At 31.7% G+C, this 25,998-nt stretch overlaps 1 protein-coding gene across 1 annotated transcript; it reads right to left on the bottom strand.

Annotated features, from left to right (window-relative positions):
- Positions 1 to 281: 281 nt before the first annotated feature.
- LOC133189467 (mucin-4-like) lies at positions 282 to 6,968 on the bottom strand. The gene has a single exon (XM_061324836.1). The coding sequence runs from the start codon at positions 6,966 to 6,968 to the stop codon at positions 282 to 284; it is 6,687 nt and encodes a 2,228-aa protein (XP_061180820.1).
- Between the last annotated feature and the right edge of the window lie 19,030 nt (positions 6,969 to 25,998).

The following is a 25,998-nucleotide window of genomic DNA, read 5'->3' as shown; positions in this document are numbered from 1 at the left end:
ATTTTGTTTATTATTGCAAGAAATAACAAAAATGGATTTCATATCAATAAACAATAATGCTAAATGACATATAAATGAATATTTTATCACAGACTAAAGTCTAGATATGAACTAGTTCATGAATATTTCTTCACATATTCAGCTTCTCACTTGAACATCCACGAAATTCAAAATGAAAGCGGAAGTTGATAATGAAAATGAAAGTAATAAATAATAATGACGCATGAGGTGATGGTGGTGTGCATGGCAGTTTATAACACTATTCTATATCACTAAGGTCTCTATCCCAATGTTTCGTCCCATTTGTAACCTGTTCGTAAAACAAATGCAGGGACATCTTTGTTTCCCCCTTCAATTTTATATTGAACATGGCCATCAGTGCTTTTCTGTTCATGAATAATGATATCACTGCCCAGGGCACTTAGAAGAGAGTCAAGCTGTGTAGAAACGTCGGCGATATCGTTGACCGAATTTGATTGCTGCGCCTGACCCCTGCTGGGATTTGCTGCCAATGAATTGGTACTGAATAACTCAAGATTGATAACATTTTCTGGTTCCCTAGTTACTGATTTCTCAACAGGTGTCTGAAATGTGCTGGCAACTTTAGGTTTCACAACGTGATTTGGAACTTTGCTTCCCGAAAGTAAAGTGGCTGCACGGTCGAGATTTGGATTGTAAGGTATATCAACGACATCAAAACGGCTCTGAGATGTGGGTTCTAGCAAAATGTCATTGCCTGTTTTTCTTTGTATCTTTTGACTTGGCTGTACAAGATTCATTTGCGACAGTTGCCCTGCATTACTGTCTTGGACGAAGTCAGAAATATGGTTTTCTGTTCGTCTTTGTGTATGTTTTGCTGAGAGACTTTGTGCTGTAGTACGAACAATATCTCCACCTAAAATTTTCACAATTCTAGGTGTTGTAGAGGGGACATTTTGTGGATACCTTAAGCCACCATTTAGACTGTTAGACACAAATGATTCAGGATACTCATCTGCAGCCTTAACATTATTTAATTCATTTGACAGTGTTTGCTTCTTTAAAGACACCTTGATAGGGTTTTGGTTAGTGGATGATGAGGTAGGCGAGATGTTTGTGGATTTAATATGCATCCTTGAATCCTCGAGTGACATTCCGATATATGTATCTTTCTGCACTCTGTTAAAATTATTTTTGTCAGCAACAGGTTCTTTTGTCGTTGGGATGGGGTTATTAACTTGTTTATTTGAAAATCCCTTTGTTCCATATATTCTGGGAGATGGTTTTCTTCCAAACATTTCAGCGAAAAGATCTCTGTAATCAATAGTTGTTGGGAAAGTAAAAGACATAGTATCGAAATTATGATCGAACGTGTATGTTTCTTTAACGTTAACTGGAATAGGTTTTACAGTTGTTGCTTTTGTAGTCCCCGGTTGTTTAGTTGGTGGTTGCGTAGTTGATGTTGTTGTGCTTGTTGTAGTAGTCACTGGTAAAGTTGTTGTACTAGATGTTGTCGTTGTCGGTAAAAATGTTGTTGTTGGAAGAAAAGTAGTTGTTGTACTTGTTGTGGTAGTTTCTAGTGACTGAGTTGAAGTGGTTGTGGGCTCATTTTGAGGGGATGGAAGTTTAGTGTAAGATTCTTTTATCTTGGGCTCATGGAATATCGGTATTAATCCAAATAATTCTGGGTATAAGTGGCGATAATCAATAGTTGTCAAGTAAAAAAAAGGATCTGTGCCCCCTGTTGTCATCTGCATTGTTGTTGTTAATGGTTGATATTTTGTATTTAATTCTTCGGTTGTAGATATTGTAGGTGTTGTTGTTTGTTGATGCAGCGCTGTCACTGCTTCAATTTTCCTTCCCTTTTCAGTCCACATCTCAGGCGCGTGACGTAATCGGAACGATTCCGTAAAAGTGTCTTTATCTTCTAAACTCAAAGGTGAGAGATATGAGGATGTTGTTGATTTATAAGCAGAAGTTTTGTCAAGTTTATTTGTTTTGTTTGGATTTAAGTGGACGGAATTCAACCCGGATCTTTTTGGAAATACATCTCTAAAATCAACATCGTCACTAATATGTGGCGATGGACTTGAAATTGTTCCAGATTTAGACAAGTAATCATCTGACATTTTCTGAGTTGTTGAGGAAAAAGGTTTTCTTTCAACTGATTCTTGTGTAGATTTGAAGATAGAAGTTAATGTTGTTGTTACCGGTGGTGTTGTTTTGGATGTTGTTGTCACTGTAGTCGGATTGATTGTTGGTATTGGTAATTGAGTTATTTTTTCCACGATTTGACCATGTGTTGTTGCTATTGAAATTGTTGATTCCATTCTCGGACTCGATGTTGGGGTTGCTTTTAATGTTCTAGTAGTCGTGTCCTCCTGGTCATCGCTGTCTGTGAGTTTAATGGGCTCGGCGACGAAAGATTGTGTTGTTAAAATAGATCCAAATTCGTTAATAGTTGATGTTGTTTCTGTGAAATGTGTTGTGACTTCTCTTGAAGGGGAATTTATTGACGATAATGTAGGGGCAGCTGTTGTTGAAGTCATTGATTGAGTAGGTGATATTTGAGAACTGGTTGATTTATTTGCTGTTGACTCGCTTGTAGTCACTGCTGCTTGTGTTGTGATATAATCTTTGATATGACTTTTTGTCGATAATATAGATTCCTTGGCTACATTTTCGGAATCCTCAAAGTTGTTTTTGTTATCATCGAGTAAAGGAGACGCAGATGTCCGATCCCTTTTTATACCAAATAAAGGAGGAGGGGTGTTTGTTTCCGGGTAATCAACTTCAGGAAGTAGTGATGTCATACTAGGTAAAAGCATATTCAGTGGCTTTTTATCATCGTCTTTGTGTGAAAAGTCTACAGATTCTCCTTTTTTATCCTCAAATTCATCTTCCATCTTTTTATCGTCCATTATCTCTTTTTCAGTGCTGGGAATATGTAATTTTCGTGTAACCGTCATCGGGGTAGTTGATTTAGAAAAGGAACGTGAATCATCGGTTGATTTAATGCTGTTTTCATTAGGAAATATGGTTGACAATTTAGGAAGATTTAAATGTGATTTATCTTCGTCTTCATAAATTATATCATTGGTGGAATTTGAATTTATCGTACCATTTATTTCCAACGTTGAATTCGAGAGGTCGTCGTTATCACCATTTTGGGTCTGTACAACAACAGCACTATTCTCATGCAAAGCCATCCTTGGAAATTCATATGACACCCCGTTTGAATTTCCGTTTGAATTATTTGTTTGTCTGGATCTTGACGTCTTTGGTATTCTTTGGATAATTACTGGCGGTGGTGACTCACCTCCAAATCCAGTGTTTACATCTGTAAATTCAATTTCTTGTCCCTGGAGCATACTTAAGTCAGGCATATCTTTGGACCGTGTACTCTGTTTTTCTGGATTCAATCTTGCTACCTGAGGTTGTTCGACAAATTGGTTTTTATTTTCTAAAGATCTTTGAGAATTTTCATTTTGGTTCCATGTGTGATGAATTTCAGGGATATTCTGCTCCTGATTTAGATTACGTTGAGAGTCCATCTGTCCTTGATTGTTGTTTTGATTGCTATTGCTCGCTTGTTGCTCTTGGAAATGTTGATGTTGCTGTGAGGAATGCAGCTGACTATTTTGGGAAAATTGTCTCCTTTGCTGTAGTTGAAGCTGTTTAAGTAAATTTCCACTTTGAAGGGCTTGAATCAATGCAGCAATTAGCAACTGAGCAGGGTTGATTGGATTAGCAGGATTAATTACTGACTTTATTTTATGCCGTTTTTGATTGACTCTATTTAGATTAGAATTCTGGTTTCGTTTATTTCCCGGAGTGTTTCCATTCAAAGGAAGTCTTCCTGATGAAGGAGGAATTGGAGGAGGTATGTTGTTTCTTACTGGTGTCATTGTTGGTGCAGGGGTGATATTTTGCACTGAGGGAACACTTGTTGGTTGTCGACGTCTATGGTTATTTACAGGAAAACTTGTAGAAAATGGCGAAACTTCGAAACGTCTGAAGTTTTCCTGAACTCTATGTTTGATTGTTGATGTAGCTGGGATGGCTGTTGGCAATGTTCGGTGTGACCACCTATTGCTAATAGGAATCTGTGTTGGTTTTGTCATTGGGGAAAATGTATGACCATTAAAAGGGTAGCTGTTCTTTATTGGATGGACTGGTAAAGATACAGGTGGACGTTGGGTTCGTTTTTGCATTGGTGGTCTAGTTGGTCTAGGACGATTTCGTCTACTGTTTTCCTGTGTTACGTGTGCCTTGGGTGGACGTTGTCTATTTCGTCTGTCTGAAGCAAATTTTATTGACGGTGACTTGCGCTGAAGAAGTTTTAAAAGTTTTGCAAGAGGATTTTCTCTCTGTTGTCTCGGAACAGGAAGAATTCGTGGTTTTTCTGTTGTAGTAATCGGAATGCTTCTTTGAAAGTTTGAACCCCTAGACCCAGGTTCTTGATTTAAGGGTGAAATTCTATTGTTTATCTTCCTTTCAGATTCCCACTGCTGAAGATGACTCAATTGAAGGGAAACTGGAGTTGTCTGTTGTTGAAGATTATTGTTGTGAATTTGATTTTGGTTTATGTTTTGGCTTCGGAATTGACCAGGATATGCGTAGTGCCTTTGGTTTCTATTATTCTGAAAATTTCTCTCCGGATTCTGGTATATTGATGGAGTAGCTGTAGTTGTATGGAATCTAATATTTGGTACTTCAGTTGTTATTTGTTGTAGTGGCATGTTGTTAACTCGGTTCATTTGAATATTATTCACTTGTTCTACTGTAGGAAGTGGGGGAGGCATGGACGGCACTTGTTCTATTCTTTGTTGGTATTGTGGAATTTGTGTAGGTTCCGGGTGAAAATTAGGTTGAGTAGATATTACAGCCTCTGTAGGATAATTGGGTTGAGTAGAAATAACAGGAGGTGGCGTAAGAACTACTTTTCTTTGAAGATGAGGTCTTCGAAAGCTTATCCTAACCTTTTCTGGTCGCCTTCGTGACATTCTATTAAAGTAATTGTTAAAAGTAGGTTTTGGAGTTGTAATGGGAATGTAATTGGGCGTTGTTTGAATGAACGGTTGTGGTGGCTCTGTAACAATCGTCGGCGGTACAGTTTGGGGAGCTGTTTGATATATCTCAGACTGCATTGATCTATGATGGCTTTTAGAAATGAAATTATGAGGATTAGTAGCCTGGGTTGTTGGAGCTGGTCTTGGTCTTGGTGGGCGTTTGAAAAGTTGTCTATTTATTCTTGGTGTTGGTGCATTGTTATTTTTATGGAATTCACTGCTAATTTGTAAATTTTGAAGTGGTGCAGAAGTCGTTGGAAAATGGATATTGTGTCGAACTTTTTGCACATTATGCTGCCAATTCCTTGGTTGTTCTGTTGAAGCAAGAAATGGAATGTTGTTACTTTTCTTATTCTGATTGAACTTTGGCACTTGCATTCTTGAGGGATTGCTATGTGAATCCTTATTTCCGACTTCATGGAGATTTCTTTGCATTGGGTCATTTGGACCGTTTCTACGTAAACCATTGCTGTTTGATGCTGGATCTACTTGCACAATAGGTCTTTGATTGTTCAATGAAATCATTCCAAGCGTTGGAAGCTGCATTTTGAGATTTCCATTATTGTTATTATTTGCTGGCTTAATTTTACTTATCATGCCTAATGGTGGTAGATCCAACTGAGTAGGTTGATTTGTAGCGGGTATTAGAATATTTTTCTCATGCAAAAGTTGATTTGTATTTGGTTCATGATTATGATGGCGTCGGACTGGATTTTGATTTCCATTCTGCAATGCTTGTAATCTTTGACGAGGAAGCTCAGGATTAGAAACACGAGCGTTTGGGTTATTATTTTGCCATACTCCCTCATTTCTGCTCTGATGGATAGTTTGACGCATGTGATTATTATTTGGAGAAGTTTGAATCTCATTTAAATTTGTTGATTGCTTGTTTTGGTTATTTGTATTTTGATTAAATATTTTTGCATTTTCATTTGGAAAGAAAGACTTCGGAATTGAGCCGGTAAATTCTTGTTGAGACTGATGCACCCGTTCGGGTAGATTATTCTGAGAGTGTGCTACTTGAATATTACCAAGAGGCTGTCTGACATATTCTTGAGTGTTTTCTTGTCCAATGTTTTGCTTTTCTGATCTATGTTGCTGTTGTTGGTTTTGTTGTTGCTGCCAATGTATGAGTCCAGATTTTTCGTTCATGGTATTAAAGCGAGAATTTCCTGTGATCTGCTGAGGAGAAAGAGGACCAGGATTCTGTAAATGTACGGATTGTGGTGTAGTTGTTTGGAGTTGCTGCTGTGGTTGTTCAGGAGGTTGTCTCTGGCCATTATGTTGTGAATCAACATTGGAATGAATATTGGCTGTTTTTGCAAAAACTATCATACTTTGCCCATGACTACCATTTGGTTTCTTTGTTGTTGTTACTGGAATTTCAGTTACGACATCGTTACTCATAACTAAAATCGATGGTCCAGACTTAACATCTGCTGTAGGAATAGCTTCTTTATTTAACATGTTTGTTGCGGCGATCTGTCTTGTCTTTTGTCTAAAAGCAGCTTCCTTTTTCAGCTGATCTCTGTATTTCATCATTTCACGTATCATTTTCTCCATTTGGTTAATTTTGGAAGCGTGGTTAGAACCACCTGCCTGAACATTAGGATTCTGTTGTGTCCTAGATCTCTGTATTGCTTGTATTTGTTGTATAAGTTGTTGTCTTCGTTGTTGTTGCTGTTGTTGTCTTTGTCTTTGCTGCTGAATATGTCTCAGCATAACTTGCAATCTTTGAAACTCGTGCATTTGCTTTTGGACGTTGTTTGGATCAGACCTTACATTCTGAACAGAATTTGACGGGGTATTTTGTGCTGTTTGGATCATCTGCGGGTGGTGAATCTGTGGGTTTGCGGCGTCTGCCTGTTGGAGTTGCTGAAAATGTCTGTTGATTTGTGGATGTGATTGGGCATTCATTCTTGGAAACATTGCTTGGACCGGGCTTTGCGGAATCCTAGGCGGGTTATTTGGTAATTGTACGATAGGTGATGTGTTGAGTACTCTATTACGTGCAATAATGTGTTGTGGATTGAAGTTTTGAAATCTGTTATTCAGAATTTGCTGTGGGAATCGGCGTCCGGCATTAAACTGCTGTCTCTGAAACAATCCAACATAATTTTGTTTAATATGATGTAGTTTTATAATTTTTTTAAGGGTTTAAGATACCAAATCAATGTATTAACTCTTAGACGTATTTAATAAATTCTTTCCTTCATTATCATTACAAAAATGATCATGAAAAGAGGGATATAAGAAATTTTGCAATTTTGATCTGTGGCAATTCATTATTCCTTGGAGGTGTGATATCAATTGTCAATCAAATTGATTCAACAGGTTCGTAATGAATAATCAATTTCGAAATTTACCAAAACGTGTAAATTTTGATTTAACGTGCTACACGGGGCATGACTCATAATTATTTGTTTGATTGCATGTCGCTTTAGATTGACATGTCAAAAAGTGAAATACGACCTTTTCAATGAATTCCACAACAATGTGACGATCAATCACTTTACTCACTTACACTGTGTCAGGTGAAAAGACTCTTGCTAACTGACATGTATTTTTTAATTTTACTCAGATCTAGTCATATTCAAGGTTTCATAATGAAAAGGAAAGATATTTCAATGCATGCAGTCCTTTCAAACCTCCAGTGGAGGGAAAAGATTCCTTGAAGTAAAAATTTTCAGAATATTATTGCAATGAGTTAAACGTATCAATTCAAAAGCGCTATTTGTAGTTTTTTATTTATTGATAAAAGAACATAAAAATGATACATAAATAATTTTTTAATCATCATAAATGCATTAATGCTTACCAGTGAATGTCAGAGTGAAAAATATTTCCTTGTCTTGAGATATTATTTGCATATTTAAGTTTTAGTTCTTAACGCATGTCAAGTATTTAAAGAGAAAAACGTAACCGAATGATAATTGATTATAATAATTTTAATACGGATACCAATATAGTTCAGACCACTAGAAAAAAAAAAGAGTTAGGGTGGTAGAATCCGTCATTTTTTCTGATCAGAGTCCTTTGTCGTACTTTTGTAAAGATTTTTCTTTTGGCCGGATGTCCCCTCCCCTCGCTACTTTTGTTTCAGAAAAGTTAACTCAACTTTTTTTCTTTTCATTTTTTCTATCTGCTCCCCTTTGAAATCTGATGCTCAATGCCTGCTGTGAAAGCTAATTAATGTAAAATTCAGACTGCAAGTATTTTAAACTTAAAACTTTTTAAAGTTTAAACTCTCCAAAATGAAAAAGCTATTTTTTGAACAAATAAGGATAAGAAATAAAAATTGGAAAATAGAAATAATACATCTGTATTGTGCCTTAGATGTAGGGTATATTCAAACCATCCAGTACTATTGCATGCATGCACACCACGATGTGGTTGTCGATTTCATTAGATTAGGGCATACGATTTTAAATTGAGATTAAAGGAAACTATTACATGCCATTAAATTCTACAAATGTGATAATAGTTTGCGTTAATGATTGTCTAGGTTTTAATGTTAAACCCAGAGAAAAAAAAATGGTAAGATTATATATCTGTAATAATGTGTGTATTGTGATTAGAAATTCCATTGTTTCTGCAAAAGTTAGAAATGACAAAAAATGTTTTGCTTACGCCATCATTTACTGAAGTACCCTTAACAAAAAAATTACATGAACAGATTAGAAAGCAAATTTACTCACCAACATTTGCAAATTAAACTGTCCTTGGGTTGCAACCAGTAGGTAACGAAGCAACAGCAAAAACAATATGGCGGGTACATGTATCCGCCATTCCATCATGGCTAGTCTACTGTTCCACTTCTAACGCCGATACAGCGAGTTGGAACCTTCAGACCTTACAAATGATATGAAAACAAATTAGAATATAATTGGCTTTTTATATGAAATCGTCATCATTAAAAAGGAATGCCTAATTATTAAGCCTGTCAATATTATAACTATATGCAAATTAACACCTTGTCATTCTGATTTGAGACATTGACATAGGAAAAAGAGCGAAACCAGCCTACGAAGTGGAAATTGTTTGAAGAGTGCTTTGATTGAATGCTGGAAGTTTGGAGCACATGATTGATACTCTTATCAAAGAAAATGTTTTTATGATATATTTAATAATTAATATGTTTTTCCCCATTTTTTCCAAAAGTGGCGGGAAAAAGTTAACAACTTTCTAATTTCTGTAAGCATAGTGATAAGTAATTTTTTATCATTTTTTTTTCTAATCCAATAGACGTTTTCCCAGATATGCATGTAATCTAATTTAATTTCTTATTAAAAAAATCCAATTCTGATTTTTAATTATGAAATATACTTAGATGATCTGACCATCTGATACAAAATTAACTTTTGCAAAATATAATATGTGTAATAATAAGATAAAGGAAGCCACTATGCATATTTTTTTTTATATTTTTTTTTTTGCATTTTTTTTTTTTTTTTGCTTTTGAGAGTTGTTCATCTCGTCTTTTCAAGTCCCTCTTTCGAAAAAAATTCTATATATTTTCAAATTGAGATCTCATACAATTGTATCGGGATATGCTTTTTTCATCGCTATGACGAGATTTTTTATAGTGTGTTTTCGTGTTACGTTATCTTATGGATATCTGATGGTTACCATCAATGCATATTTATATCGATGACCTTTAACATCAGTGTCAAAATACTTTATGTTGTGGCAAGAATACGACCTTTTTAGCTTGTATCAAAAGCTTATGATATATGATTTGCTGGTGCATTATCATAAGCGCCATCATAATGTGCCATAGAGTTAAGCAGAGGTAATATTCCATGTATTTACTAGAAGAGGAATTTTTGTTTAGTTTCTGACTTATTGAACATTCCAAGTATATTTCATTGAATTTCTTTTTTCTTTCTTAGCTTTTGAAAGCTTCCAGTCTAAGAACTGATCTGATTAAAACATCAGTCAGTGTTTTTTTTCCCTCATATTTAGCCGTCATATCTTTTTGTTTTTGTATCATTCAGTATCTCTATGTAACTACTTTACCATAAGTGAAAATACAAAAAAAAAATATCCAAAGCATATAAAATCACTAATTTTTCAAAACATATTTAGGTAAAATAGGAATAGCTGGGTTAGCCAGTATCCACTAGTCAAAATATATATCTCATCTGAGAGTATCAAATAAAAGACCCTATGTGGTGTAATCTTTTTATGTAAAAAAAAATAATCTTTTGAAATAGAAGGAGGTATCGCATGATTTTTTTTTGATTGTCAATTTCAGGAAAAAGAAGATGACCTTGACCAGACCTCGCTCCTTAAATGAAACGGTCAATTTTAATCTACTTGATTCACCCCTTGGTGATATGTCTTCCTGGATCAGTACAAATTTTATTGATTTTTGAGTACAATAAATGTGAGAAGAATCCCTCTTTAAAGGAAGACATGACTTTTCTAGCTTTTTACATTTAGAAATACAACCAAACCTCGTTATCCTCGATCTCAATGAGTCCGTTATAAGACCGAGGATTCGGGATATCCAGGGTAAAATATTTAAAGAGTAAGTGGTTAGGATCCGAAATTACTTCAACATATCCATGGTATTCGAGATATCAGTGTTCGAGATACCAAAGCTTAACTGTATCTTATTTGTAACTGAATTATTGTTTTACATGACTGTATATATCAATAACTTGGCATTTTTTAGATAAAATACTTGTTGAATTGGAATGTTTATGAATGCTTGAATAAAAGAGATTAAAAACAACTAAGGCTTAATAATTTCTAGTGCGTGGTAACTTGTCTCACAATTAAAATTTTCTTCGGAGTCATTTCCTTCTAAAGAAAAGCTTAAATTGACCATTTGTGCCTTTCATGAAAGCCCTCTTTTCACAGCGATGGCAATAGTTGACGAATGCTGAGCTTTGAAAGATTGGCCGGATCTTTCAAGGATATATTATCCGTCTCCAAGCCGCGGTCCTAAACTCTCAGAAGACTTCCAGCTTTTGAATTTTAAGGTTTTAATACGTTTTTGAAGTCAGTTTTAATTTATCATTAGAATATTTCCTAGTAAAAGTAATAATAGTATTTTGTACTTAAAAGGATGTTTTTCTTTTGAGTTTGAAGCCCAACTTTTATATATCAACATGTGGGTTAGATGACATGTATACTGATATTAAAATTAATGAATTTTAATTACAAAGAAAAAAAAATATACATGTAATGTATGCTTGTGAGCTGCACGGTTATATTTCTCTCTTTCCATAATTTAATTGTTTTCTGCTTCTGCATATGTCCCAGGCAGCCATGGTATTCAAAATCTTGTTTAGAAAAAAGAAACAAAGAAACATCACAAAGAAATTAAGTATTATGCCAAAATTCATGCAAAATCAAATGTAATGTAGCTTTAAACAAGTTAAGGCATGAATCATGAATTGAACTAGAGCTCGAGAAGATACGAACTTGGTTTGAACTAGATTGATTGTGAATTATAACAACTGTACGCCATGCAATTCGACAGATGTCTTTTGAACAGGTTAATAGTTCAAATTGATGTATGTTAATAAGGCATATATTAGAATTAGTATATATAAAAAAGAAAAAAAAAAAAAACAAAAAAAAAAAAACAGAAATCATAAAAAAAAATTACCTGATATTTAAATTAGATGGGATTCGCATATTAATGTTTTTTTGTGTATTTTTTCCCCAAAAAATTGAAAATATCAATAAACATTGATATTATTGTAATCAGAATTGCAAGTTCAAGCACTGTAATCTTTTTAAAATGTCTACCTATTTTATTTTAATGCACTTACAATAAAAGCAAAGCATTTAATTTTAAGACTATTATCTTTATATAGATTTTAACAGTAAAAGATCTTAACATCTTAAGTTTATCAATTTGTAGAATTTTCATTTGTGTTATTTTTATATTTACGAGGCTCAAATGACGTTATCCTCAGTAAGTCTGCTTATTTTTTTTCATAAAACATTGGAAAATCTTATCGGCTATGAAATGTGTTATATCTTTTGATAGTACTCCGAGAATTCCTCAGAATTTACAGAAATCGAAAGGTTTACGTAGATTGAATTATTTTTAGAAATTGATATTTTTATATATCTAATCGTGCTTTGGTTTTGAAAATACAAATACTGATTTCAAACGATTGGAATGTCATTGACGTTTGTTAATCAATCTTTTCACTACTACATAGAAGGAAATTAGTATTTATAATTGTATTTAAGAGATAGTCTAAAATACAATTCAAAATTGATCAATCTCAATTCGATGACATTGAAATGCAGTGTATTTCAAATACAATGTTTCTTTTTCTGCAATAATTATCACTGCAGTAGGAACAGTTTGATGTAAAAGGGAAAGTTATTATTAGAATCTTTTTTTTTTAAAATATATATATATAAAAGGAAAAAAAATCACAAATGAATAAATAATAAAATAAATTTATCAATAAATTATAAATACTTAGAAAAAAAAAATAAACATATAGAAAATAAATAAACACATCTACCGCTTTTAAGGAGGCTGGAGGGTCAACAAATTAACCACCAGATTTAACTAAATTTTTTAGATATGATATATTAAGCTGTCAACTATCATTTGGCAAAGAAAAATTTCAAAAATTTTAGTTTTAAAATTTGATCATTTTCTATATCTTCATATGGAGCTCTTCTTCTAAAGGAGATCAATATAGTCTAAAAATGGCCACAACCCCCCAGCCTCTTTAATGCTTATTGTTCATATTGTGTCTGAGAGAAAGTAAATTTTCATGCATTAAAGTTGCTCCAATTTACGATGTAAAACGTCATCCTATCAAAATAAACAATCAATGGATTTAGTTTCAAAAATTAACTTACCTTTCATTCTGGCATGCATCCTTGAGACAAATAACCAAACAAACAAACAAAAAAAAAAAAAAAAAAAAAAAAAAAAAAAAAAAAAAGCATTGCAACAATAGTATAAAATAAGAAACTATTCCTGTTGATGATAACATGAGAGCGTTAAGACTGAATATGGAAGCCCACCACTATGCTCTTATAGTTAAATTGGCGTATCAGCATCTGTTTTAAACTTCACTTCTTCAGCATGGTGTGACTTTCCCTATTATCAATATTGATTTACAAACACCATCACATCTATGAGATACTGACATAGATATATTTAATGTCAAGGACATACGAATAACTAATGCTTTAAAAAAAATCTTTTAATCTTTTATTATTTTGTCATTGGGAAATTAAAATATGAACCCAAAGCACGTACAAGACAACGTTAAAAGTGCAAGAATGTGTTTATGCAAGAATCCAACATGATACTTTAACCTTTGGTTAATAAATTCTTAATTTCATTTGTATTTGTAATTAACATCCCTTTGTGTCTTGAATGTTTCTAAGCAAGAATGCATTTCATCAATGCAAAAAAAAAAAAAAAAATTGGCGCGTGGGTTAATATAGTATTTTGCACCGATGTCAGTTTGATAATTAAATTGTCATGTCAGACAAGTTGGAGATGGCAGACAGAAAATAAAATGATAGCCCTTACTTAAAAAGGTCATTGGATCACTAGCAACATCCTCGACGTTTTTATATCGTATAACATGCATGTTGGTTTCTTATATATATATTTTAATCATAAATCGTACTTTCATGACATTTCAGTCACACTGAAAACGAAATGGTTTTTAGTACCTCACACAATAGTTAGCATTAAAAGTCTTCAGAAAAGGAAAAAAAAAAGAAATTTAATAAATGTTCTTATTTTGTTTTCTTCTGTTTATATAACAACAAACAACATACTGCTCTTATGGCACAAGCGTATATTCTCTTTTTTTGTTTTAGATTTGTTTGTTTATTTATTGCTTAACGTCCTTCTCGAGAATTTTTCATTCATATGGAGACGCCACCACTTGCCGGTGGAGAGCTGCAAATTTTGACCTATACTCGGCACTCGGGGCCATTGAGCAGAGAGGGATCTTTTTCGTGCCAGCACCTACTGCGACACGGGACCTCGGTTTATACGGTCTCATCCGAAGGACCGGCATTGTTTTAGAACATGTGAAGAAGATCTGGTTTCTACTTGATTTTAAAATAAGGTATATATTACAATCAAATTTAAAAAGTGGAGATAACGATCGGTAGTCAATCGTATTAATCCAGTAAACAAATCGAATCTTAAAAAAAAAAAAAAAAAAAAAAAAAAAAAAAAAAAAAAGGACCCCTGGAAACACCAGAAGTGGGATTGGGTGCCTAAGAGGAGTAAAATTGGACATTGCTGATTAAAGAGCTGCTTATCATTTATTTAAGGTCAGACGATACGTTTCTCAAATATCTGTTATGTATATCTTCATAATGTATGAAAAATATTCAAAATTTTAATTACATTCTGATTTCTAAACGAGTTTCTAATCGTCCTTAAAAAATCCAAACGCAAAAAAAATTTATATTGGCAAATTAATTTTTTCCCAAATGGATTATATAAGAAACACTACCCTCTGGTATTTTGCACAAATGTCTGGTAAGGTACCTCAATTTTTTCTGAATAAACATGTTAAAGTAGCAATACCTCAATGACAAAATCTTGAAAAAGAATTATATATTATTGAGGAACGTATCGTCTGTCCTTAAGAAAATTAATACAATGGCAATTCCTTCAATAAATGCTGTTTGGGAATCAAGTGCGTACTGAAAACGGAAACGATAGATTCATATTTAAGAGAAATCAAAATCTATGTTTTATTCATCTTTAAAACTGCATTTGAATTTCAAATCATGTTTTTTGTCCTAATTAATGGAGACAGTCATTTACTTCATGAATTGACCTTTCGAATTCACAACAGGTAGTGAAATATGCCTTCCCTGTTGTACCAGTTAGGGGAACACATTCTTATGCCCTTAACCGTCTGGACCAAGGTAAAGATCTGGAGACAATAATGCTTGAAAATGACCCCCAAAATCACAGAATTTTAAAATATTGCACTCTAAATAAACTGTTATTAACTTTATTTAGTCATTTCCTCTTTAACAACTCACTTCGTCTGTATTTTTGAACATTTTGAATGCTGATATATAAAAATAAAGTTCGTCTATAATATTTTGTACATTGAATGTTTTCTCACAAGTTTCATGGATTAGTTCATTTTATTTTAAACATGGGTTTTGAAGTCTTTCAATGTTACCATATTTGAATGCGCATAATCGAATGTTGTATATTGCACGGGGAAGTTTACTATTTAATTTTAAAAAATCAAATGCAATAACTATCAGAAATGTTGATGACTTTAAACTTGTTCTCATTTTTATCATTATCTTATTTTTTCTAGGAAACTAAAAATAGTGGCGCATTGTATAAATTAATTTTTAACTTTATTATTGTTTATATGATAAAATACAAAAAAAAAAAAAAAAAAAAAAAAAAAAAAAAAAAGAAGAAAAAATATAAAATTCCATTACTTCGGTACTCCATTGGGACATCAGATTTGTTTTCAAGAAATATTTTTGTCTTGAATAGTTGAAGTTCCTTATAAAGAACAAAAATATCAATCATATTTAAAGTGAAATGCAAAAAATAACACATCTGCACAAGCATGCGCACATGTACCCATAAATGCCTCTGATTTTATCTACCTTGTGGAGATTTTTTGTACAAACCAAATGCAGGACAATCAAAGGACAATGAACCTATATAACTTATACAGGATAATGAAATATATTCTTCCTTAATTAATTGAATGATTTAAATGAAACATTTTGTTTACTGCATGATAGAGATAATAAATCTTAAAGATCTGTTTGGAAAACCTCGCTCTGTAATTAAAAAGCTTATTATTCTCAAGGACAATGACAAACGTACTTTTAAAATGGATTTTAACTAATTAAAGTGACAGTTATATGTTTAATCCAACCACAAACAATTGTTTTCTAGGTAATCTTAACACTGTTATCTTTAAAAATAACATGCTTTACAAAGAAATAAAACATTGATTAAGATTACTTGAGACATAAATCAGTTTGAAGGTTTTAGTTTTTTGACTAATTTTTGTCATCCTAAAATTATATACTGCAAATTAAAGAAATGAATCAAATCTTCCTCCTGTATTTTTGACATTTTAAGGACACTATGCACCAATGAAAAACTTTTTTTTTGAGTTTGAGGAAATTATATGGTATAAAATTTAGTTGAAGATCTTGAGTTTTGCAACATAGGGTGCCTACTATTCTGCCCCAGAATAAAATGCTAAAGGAGAATATAGTATTGATGAAAATTAAAATCACTGTTGCATACTTAAATTAGGAAAACACATACAAATGAAGAATTCAGCGCCTTCAGCTTGGTCGAATAGAATGTTAAGAATATTTGAATTGATTTGGTCGAATAGAATGTTAAGAATATTTGAATTGATTTGGTCGAATAGAATGTTAAGAATATTTGAATTGATTACAGAGTGTATATTATATCATAAAATTCAATTTATTCAATTTCAAATTAAAGAGCAGATAATTCTAACTGCATAGAATTACCATAAAATTAGAACTTTTTTTAATGTGCAGTAAATAAAAGGTTGTTTATCCCCCCGGTGTGAATTTGTTGTGTATTTAGTAAGTTTCTAACCTGAAGAAAGGTTCCTTCCTTATCAGTTAACACCACCAACAACAAACAAACCAAACCAAACCAAAAAAAAAAAAAAAAAAAAAAAAACAAAAAAACAAACAAACCCCAAAACAAAACAAAACAAAAAAAAACCGCTCGAATTTTTTCATCAACTGAAAAGTTCTCGAGAGGGTCGTTTAACAACAAACCAACACACAACAGCAAGTTGATACAAGTATTAAAAATGCTGCAAAGCATGTGTTACTTAACAAAATACAAGTGTATGTCAAAATCTGGTATTTTTGGATGTTTGTTAATGTATATTATGCAACTTATCGCATATTGTCTATCGCTCGAAATAATTAATACATGTATGTCTAATGCTCTCTTTCACACACCTGCCTGTGCTGGATTCCAGCTAAATTAAATTCATGTTTGCTCACCCCACAACGAATGTTGAACTACATTAATTCCTCTCATCTAAAACTTTATGAAAATAGTTTGCTTGCCCATATACCGATGTTTTCATAATTTTTGTTTGAATAAAAAACCTTGTCAATTCAAACAATTTTAAGTATTTGGATAGGGCACATTAAAAAAATGAAAATGAACTCGAAAATTTAATTAAACTTCATCCGTTTTGATTTTACACAACTTCTTTTTAATTAAGCTAAATATATCTAAAGATCTTTCCGGGTTTTTTTATGCTAACAGGGGGGTCGCAAAGAAGCTGAAAACTTTTAAATACCGCCATGTTAACTAAATTTAACAGCCGATATATGGCTGAAATACTGCCAACTTTGTGTTAAACAATAAATAAGCTATCAATCAAACTGTTTTTTATCAGAAATTACCAATGACTATATTTCTGAAAGAATTAATATGAACTCTACTTTTTGCTTTTTTCTAGATGTATAAAGTTTCAACATTTCTCCATGTAGGTTTCTATGTATTTAGCAAATATGAAAAAATTAACAGCATGCAAGAAATACCTGATTTGTTATCAAAAAGTGTCATTTAACACAGAATATGTTTACTTATAATATTACAACTATACAAAAAAGGAAAGGTGAGTAATGCAATGCTGTGTCAAAGTGATCTATCATTACTTATTTAGTACATGCGCCTTTGGAAAATATTAATCAACATTTAGGAAAATCGATCAGTTGCTTAAAAAAATATACATTTATAGTTTTTTCCCTATTTATTGATCATGGGTGTGAGAATAAATCAATTTGGCTGTTTTATAATCATAATAATATCAATATGCATGTATTTTTTCTTTAAAACACAGGCAGACAAATCAATCAATGTTATTTATACATCATGCAGATGAAATTCATGCCGTATCGAGTAAAAAAAAAATGATAAGGAATAAATTTTGGAAACCTTAAATTGATATTTATAAAAGTGTTATTTAAAATGTAGGTAAATCTATTAACCTGAAAACATTTGTTTTGGAATGCTATTTATTGTTAAATAGGAATTCAGACTGGTTCTCGATATTTCAATTGTTAAGACATGCAAACAGTTTTAGAAATATAGAAGAAAATGAACTGCTTTTCCAAATGCTGGTATAATAGTATACCGAAGTATCTTTTAAAAAGTAATCCAATGTTATCAAAACGATCTACAATCTCCGGGATTATGAAAAATAGTCTTTTAAACAATTTATATTGATTACGGTTTGTAAAGCTTTTGCAGCCAATAGATAAGGATTAATACATGTAGATAAATCAACAATATCTGGAAAAAGAACATACAGGGAACTTTCTAAGCATTAAATGCATACTTATGATTACAATTAATTGTCTTTCCTTTTTTGTATTCCAACATACCTTATTCATGCTAGTATTTAAAGACAACATAAATTATCATCTCTCTTAAGAATGACAAAAATTAACATTCATATATCCATAATTTCTTCCTTAAAGAGTCTCTTACATTTATAAACAAGGTCTGCTTTTTTATGAGCGTACATTATATCAAGCTAAATTGTGACCAAATAAATTAAAGCTCAAGTACACTTCCATCAAGTGCATTCTACCACATGGTTTCTATGTAGGCAATTTTGAGCGGGAAACCAGTTTTCCATCTCATGACAATTTTCTTCAGAGAGATTTCGACATCAAGGAATTAAATTATTTAAATCAACGTAAACGGCTCTTTCAATTTTTTTAACTGTGCGAGGAGGCCATAAATCCCTCAATACTGAAAACGTCTTTCTTTTTCTTAATCAATGCGTAAAATAAATTTTTTGAAGGCCGCCGATAAAAGATAAAAACGCACACATATCTGTAGACTAACATTTTTTTTTAAAGGTAGTTTTGTTAGATTAACCATTAAACAACTCTTGCCTAGTTAATATCTAAATAAATCGCACGCTTTGCAAAACAAATATGTAAATAAAATGTATAAGCAATAAATACACAAAATAAAACAATCAATAAGATGTTTATTACATTAGAGTGACTTACTTCTGTTATGTAGAAAAAATAGATGCAAATTTGATAAGAGTTCCTAACAATTAGGTATTAATGCAGCTTTCAATTTTCTAACTGAAATCATTAAATTCCATTTCAAAAAGATCAGGCATATCTAAAAGAAAAATATATGACATAGATGTAGGTTATTTTAATATCATAATTATCCTTCTTGATTTTAATTACAAATATGAACAAGATGAAGATAGCAAACAGTTATCTAAAAAAAAAAAACCTACAACAATACAAATCTGTGAACAGGGCATAAATCATGGACACATTAAAATTTAAACAGTGGGATCAGGTGCCTAGGAGGAGTAAACATCCCTGTAGATCGGACACACCCGCTATTTTGTTTCTTCGCTTGCATTTATACAGGGCCACTCCCAGAACCTGAGGAACGAAGCATTGGCCACTTGAAAGGGTGCGATAAAGAAGCGGCTTTAAGAATGCTTTGACCTGTAGCTCTCTGGTTTGTCTGTTCGAATTTTCTCAACAAGAGGGCTATAGTTCTGCAGTTTATATTACCCCGAAATAACTTCAAAAATGTAATAAGCAACTGCTATTTTGTAAAATTTTTGGAAAATTTCAGATATTCAGAAAATTTAAAAAAAAATTTAAATGACAACGGAAGCCATTATGGAAGATTGTAAACCACAGGAAAATTACGCATCAATATCATACAGTTTGAAACACCAATAGAGTACACAATCAAATTCAAAAGAAATTACACCACTTTTGTTTTCATGGCAATATTGGGGGTAAAAACCTTTGTCAAAATTCATCTTCCTATACATTTTTATCTACTTTTTGGAACCAAGAGTTGAAATCAAACAAATCTGGCGTCTTTAGAATTGGTGTGCTATTTAAAGGCGTGTCTTTGTTATCTAATTCTCTTATAAAAACTTGCAGACAAATTTATCAAAACAAGCAAATGTCACGTTGAAAATTATCTATATGTACATCAAGTATCTTTATTGGTCATAAATAAATAAATGAAAAAAAATCTTATATTAATATTGATTAAGTGTGTCAGTTGAAATTCAGACAAATATATTAACCTGGTAATTTTCTCCTTGAATTTATAAATAATTCTAAAGAATTTCGTTTGCTATTTTATATTATAATTCTTGGGGAAAGCCAATTTTTAACAAAGGAAATGCTGCATTTGTTATTAATATTTTAGAGAAAACAAAATTCTGTATATCTAAATTTTAAAGTTTTCTTTTTACATATAAATTAATATTTTGATGCAAACAATGGAACCAAATTGCTGCCGTAAAATCGCTTTTATCTCTTTTTTTTTTCTAACTTTTATGAAAGAAATGCATTCTACTTTTTTTCTTCTTAAATATTCTCATAATTAGGATTGTCTGTTTGTATTAAAGGGAGTGTTCCGAAATGACGGTATTTCATCATTAAATCTCCATATTTCATTATATTATATTGTATTATATAATATTATGTTTTAATTTTCTTTCATATTTTTCCGAACATAATAGTGAATTGTAGGGATGGCACATTGATAGTGTTCTTCATTCTCATCCGTGGGACACTGGTTCAAACCTCGGATTAAGCAGTGTTGTTCGTATCAAGATATGGTGCAAGACACGCAGAACATACGGTCCTTAAATTCTACAGAAATCTGACGTGCATTTTTACAAGTACACCAAGCTCGAACAAAAAAATATATTGAAGTTGACATGTACAATATGATATTTGATAGGTTGACGTGACAAGTATGGCATAGTGTGTAACCGCGTTTTGTTTAACCTTTTCTAGTTTGTGGATTAAATAAATGTAATGAATTTGAATTTTATTATTTCAAAAAGGAATTCAGTAGAAAACTAAAATGATTATTTTTATTAAGGGGTTTTTAATGATGTTTCGGTTTTAGAAAAAAAATTGTCATGTTACAATTAAGTTTCCTTTATTTATTTATTTATTTTTTTTCATAAAAAGGATCATGGTTGCATTTCTAGGTATTTGGGCCATCCAGAAAGTTTTTGGATCGATTTCTTTTTAATGTCAAGAAGAAATGAAGTTATTAAATCCACTCAAAATGACTTTGTGACATAAATCAAATATCTAACAAAGGATTTAATATGTTGGTTGCAAAATTATGTTTTATGAACATATTAAATGACAGGTGCAGAAAATTGAGGTAATGAATATGACATGTTTTGTAACATTATATTAGTACGTATGTCGGTAAACAAACATTCTTTCTTCTTGGAATTCTAACATTCATTATGCAGAAGGGAGAGTAGGTAACAATTATTTGTAGCTTACATAAAAGAAAATATCCATCTGAAAAGGACTGACTTGCAACCGTAAACATCTTCACTCAATTTAATGAATTCCTGAATTCATGAAGACTTCTTTTTTTAAGCAAAGTATCTGGTGCTATTAAAACCTCCTTTTTCAAATCTAGCCAGACAAAGACAAAACAGTTGCCTGCGTAGCAAACTGGTTAGGGTAGTGGTTAGTTCCTTACCTCGCAGTTTCGAATCTACTGCGGAACGTGGAGGCCAGTCCCTCGGATGAGACCGTATAAATCGACGTCCCATGTCGCAGTAGGTGTTGAAATGAAAAGATCCTTCACTACTCAATGGACCTGAGTGCCGAGTATGGGTAAAAAATTTGCAACCCTCCACCGGCAAGTGGTAGCGTCTCCATATGAGTGAAAAAATCTCGAGAGAGACGTTAAACAACAAACAAACAAACTTTGTTAAAAGAATAGTGGAGAAGAACCTTTAAGATTTAAAACAATTGGTGATTCAAAAGATAAAAAAACGATTTTAAGCTAAAGAATACCAAACAAAGAATACTAAAGAACAAATGACCTTAAAAAAGATTAATCCTGAAAGTTGTTATACGTCGTTTCATGGAAAATAAAAAATTGGAGAACTTGGCATGCAATGCTTCTCTGTAATGATGTATTTAATCTAAACAGCATTTTATGATATAAGAAGCATGTAGAATATGGCAACAAACAATGCAAAAGACGCTTAATAGGTTAAAGTTGAATGATTTTAAAAGGTGTTTCTTTCAGATATATAATAAAAAGAATGCAGTGTCTAAGTTTTGCTCTGGAAAAACCCAAATATGTACCTTTTTAGAATATAAAATACGAGTTCATAATGAAATTACGTAATAAAGATTCTGTGAAATTCTCATGACATTCTATACTTTCACCTGCTCTTCTTAGATACATGAATAATTGCTTAATTTCAAATCTGAATGACGTAAAGTTGTAAATTAACAATCAATACAGTATGCTTACATATCTTAACATGGCGCCATGCTAACACTGTGGTTAAGACCTTTGTCACCGAGAATAATAAAAATGGTCAGGGTCAATATGTATCTGTTGTATATGATTCAGAATAGTAAATTTCAGTAAACCATACTGAACATTTTTAATGTCTTGACATTATAAATAAGCATCTGCATGCAAAATGCAGGGACGTAATATACTTTTAGGGAGTGGGAAGAAGACAAAGAAATGCTTAAAATAGGAACGAAAATAGCGTAAATTGCTCAGACTTAAAAACAATCACTGGGGGTTGGCGGACTGGTTCCTTCTGTAGCAAAAAGTTGGACTAATCTAAAAGAAATTTTCATTGATATTACAGCAAAACACTTTTCTTCCTGATTTAAAGTGAGTGTGGGATGCCCTTACCCCATCCCTCTCAAAGAAATTATATTCCTATAACGTTGTTAAATTAATGGTTCTTTGTAAAAGGGTACTTCTTTCAAGTGATGTGCTGGACTTACAAACTCCTAATCATAATGCATTTTTACAATATTTTTATTTACAATTTAACTTACAATTTGGAATGTAAAATGTGTTATCTGTAATTAGTAATAATGTCCATTTTATAACGAATCCATCTATGACCTTTATCGTCAGTGTAGCTCAGACGGTAGAGGGCTCGCTCCGTGAACGAAAGGTCGTGTGTTTGAATCACAGCCGCGACTGATCTAAGTTGATAATAAATAGGTAGCAACTGTTCCTTCGCCATGCGCTCGGCACTTTGGAGTGAAGGTTGTGGGTCTTCCGGACGAGACCTTAAAAACCGAGGCCACGTGTCACGGCAGACGGTGGCACGATAAAGATCCCTCACTGCTCAATGGCCCTGAGTGCCGAGTAAAGGTCTAAATTTGAAGTTCTTCACCGACATGTGGTAACGTCTCTATATGAGTGAAAAATTCTCGAACGGGACGTAAAACAACACGCAATCAATCAATCAATCAATCGATGACCTTTACATGAAAAAAAATATCATCCATGATTTTTCCAATAAAATCAATGCATTAAAAATTTAATATAAGCCCTTGTAATTTACTAGATATAGTAACAATACTACATGTACTTAAACCTAGAAATTAGTTATGTAGTCTCTGGTGTATATATATATATATATATATATATATATATATATATATATATATATATATATATATATATATATATATATATATATATATATATATATATATATATATAATATTTTTGAACATTTTATGTTAATAGTTTTTGAAAGTTTTGTGGGACAGGAAATTGAACCAACTGGATGCATGTACATGTACATGTAAGGCATTGGTATTCTTGCATAATTGCTGTAATTTCAGTATCAAACTATATGTTTGATAGTCGTTTGATATGGATAAACAATGTTAATATAAATTTCGATTGTCAATTCATTAGATAAAAAAAAATCATTATTAAGAGTTATTACAACACCGAGGAAAATATTTGTCATCGATAATTATGAAGGATATGCAAAATTTTCTCATTGCATTTCATTCTAATTTCAAACTTAAATACCAGAATATGTATTATTTTCAGTGTATTATTTGGATGACAATTAAAATAAGAACAAACGAAATGTCAAGTTTCGAATCCTTTTTATTTATGACATTTTAAACAAGGGCAAGAAAATTTTTAACACATTGCTAACTTAAATGCAATTTATTTAGAGGTGAAGAAAATTCATGAATTGGTTTTACCGACACGGGAAGAATGCGAAACTGCAGTAAAAATAATAGTAATCTTATGTGCTTTTTGAATTGATTTTTATGTAAAAGTTTAGCAATTGTTATGTCTTTATTGCACAACAATGAATTACTCAAATCCAATACAGAATATCTATTTCCGAAAATAATATGATATCAACTACAAATGGAGGAACAGGAACACTCTTCATCATTTAAATTAAATATTTTTTCTTTATTATCTATAGAATAATTAAGCATACTCGAGGTAGGTAAAAATCTCCCTTTTTATCGTATAAACACTAACAAAAATATCTATAGTTGACTACAGTTTACTTTGATTTTTTTTTTTGGAAAATTTAGTGTGATATACTTTTAAATGCCCATGTAATTTTTTAATATCAAATTCCATATCAATGATATTATTTTTCAAAAATAATAGTCCTCTATACAAAGTCAAGGAATATATTTTTTTTAGATATTAAAACACGAAAATTAGAATTTGAAGGCATAAGAATACGTCAAATGGCATTTATAATTATAATAATGCGTTAATTTACTTTTTCAGAAAAAAAAAAACTTGATGCTTTCATTTCCTGTAGTGTTAACTACTGTAGTTTTGTTAGGAAAATGCGATTCAAAGCCTAAGAATGAGCTTACGAAACCAGATACTACAGCTTAATTACGTTCATTCATTAATTCTCTTACGAGATAAGTATTTTTAATGCTTCAGATATTGCAATCCAGATAGTTTTAAATTATTAATCAAAATTAAAGAAAAGGATCTATCATTTTGTTATTTGATGACACAAATGTTTTTAATAAAAAGGAAAAAAAAAGTTTAATTAAATTATATCAACACGAGTTGCCACTTACTAAACGAAAAATGTCTTAAAAATACCAATTTTTTGTTTATTTTTTTTTTAATTTGAACACTAACATTAGTTACTTCTGTTTTTAATTATATATATATATATACACTAAAATAATTCTTCATGTCATTAAAATTTGACCTTATTTTGTTATAACCACCCATTTACGTGAGTAAAAAAAATAACATTTAAAGAGTAGGTACATGTAAATGAATCAAAACAAAAATAAAATACATATAATTATCTTCTTTCACTGACAAACTATGATTGGCGCTTCATGTACTAAGAAACACAACCCTTTCCATGAATTGACTTTCAGCTAACTTTGCCGAGACAACGTTGGCATTTACCTTGTGAAAAAGAATATAGATACTGTATTTTCCTTTTAATTATTTTTCTTTTTAGAAGTCCATTTTTCGTCCAATTCTTTGATGATTAATTTATCAATTCTTACCTCAGCATGCAGAAGTGAATTATTTTGTGTTCATGATAAAATATTTTGTGATTTCTCTAAATGATTTAAATTTGAACATTGTCTGGGACTATAAGAAAAAAGTTTATTAATAAGCTTGCATAAAAAAATAATTCCAAACAAGACGACAATAATACCTGCAATTTGATTCTAAAAAAATCGACTATCATCAAATAAATGAAATCAATTCCAGGTTCTTAAAATGAATTTTATTGTCTCAGAAAATATACTTATTAATTACCTAAAAAAAATATTTTCCTTTTGAAAACGCTTCAAACAGCTTAATCTTATCGTTGAAATTTATGCTAAAAATTATTGAAACACAAATTTTATTAATAGCTTAGTTTTCACAGGGACGACGGTTAAATTAAGTGACACTTAGTGGGATTCATAAACAGCAGGAAGCAGGGTGATTAAATCTGTACAAGTACTAAGTAGACTAAACAATAAGTTAGAGTAGAGATTGTGATTTCTGAGTAACGGTTCAACTATGAACATGAATATATTCAAGTTTCCTTGTTTATTCTTAACCGAATCCATC

This window comes from Saccostrea echinata, unplaced genomic scaffold (genome assembly GCF_033153115.1).
Source record: "Saccostrea echinata isolate AGI-Se365-2 ecotype Australia unplaced genomic scaffold, CSIRO_AGI_Sech_v1 ptg000018l, whole genome shotgun sequence".
NCBI classification, from domain to species: Eukaryota; Metazoa; Mollusca; class Bivalvia; order Ostreida; family Ostreidae; genus Saccostrea; species Saccostrea echinata.
The sequence above is the reverse complement of the archived record's forward strand: the minus strand, read 5'-3'. Positions and strand labels throughout refer to the sequence as shown.

Excerpts from the sequence above, each read along its gene's own strand:
- LOC133189467 (XM_061324836.1), bottom strand. The coding sequence starts at position 6,968 with ATGAATGCCCAATCACATCCACAAATCAACAGACATTTTCAGCAACTC.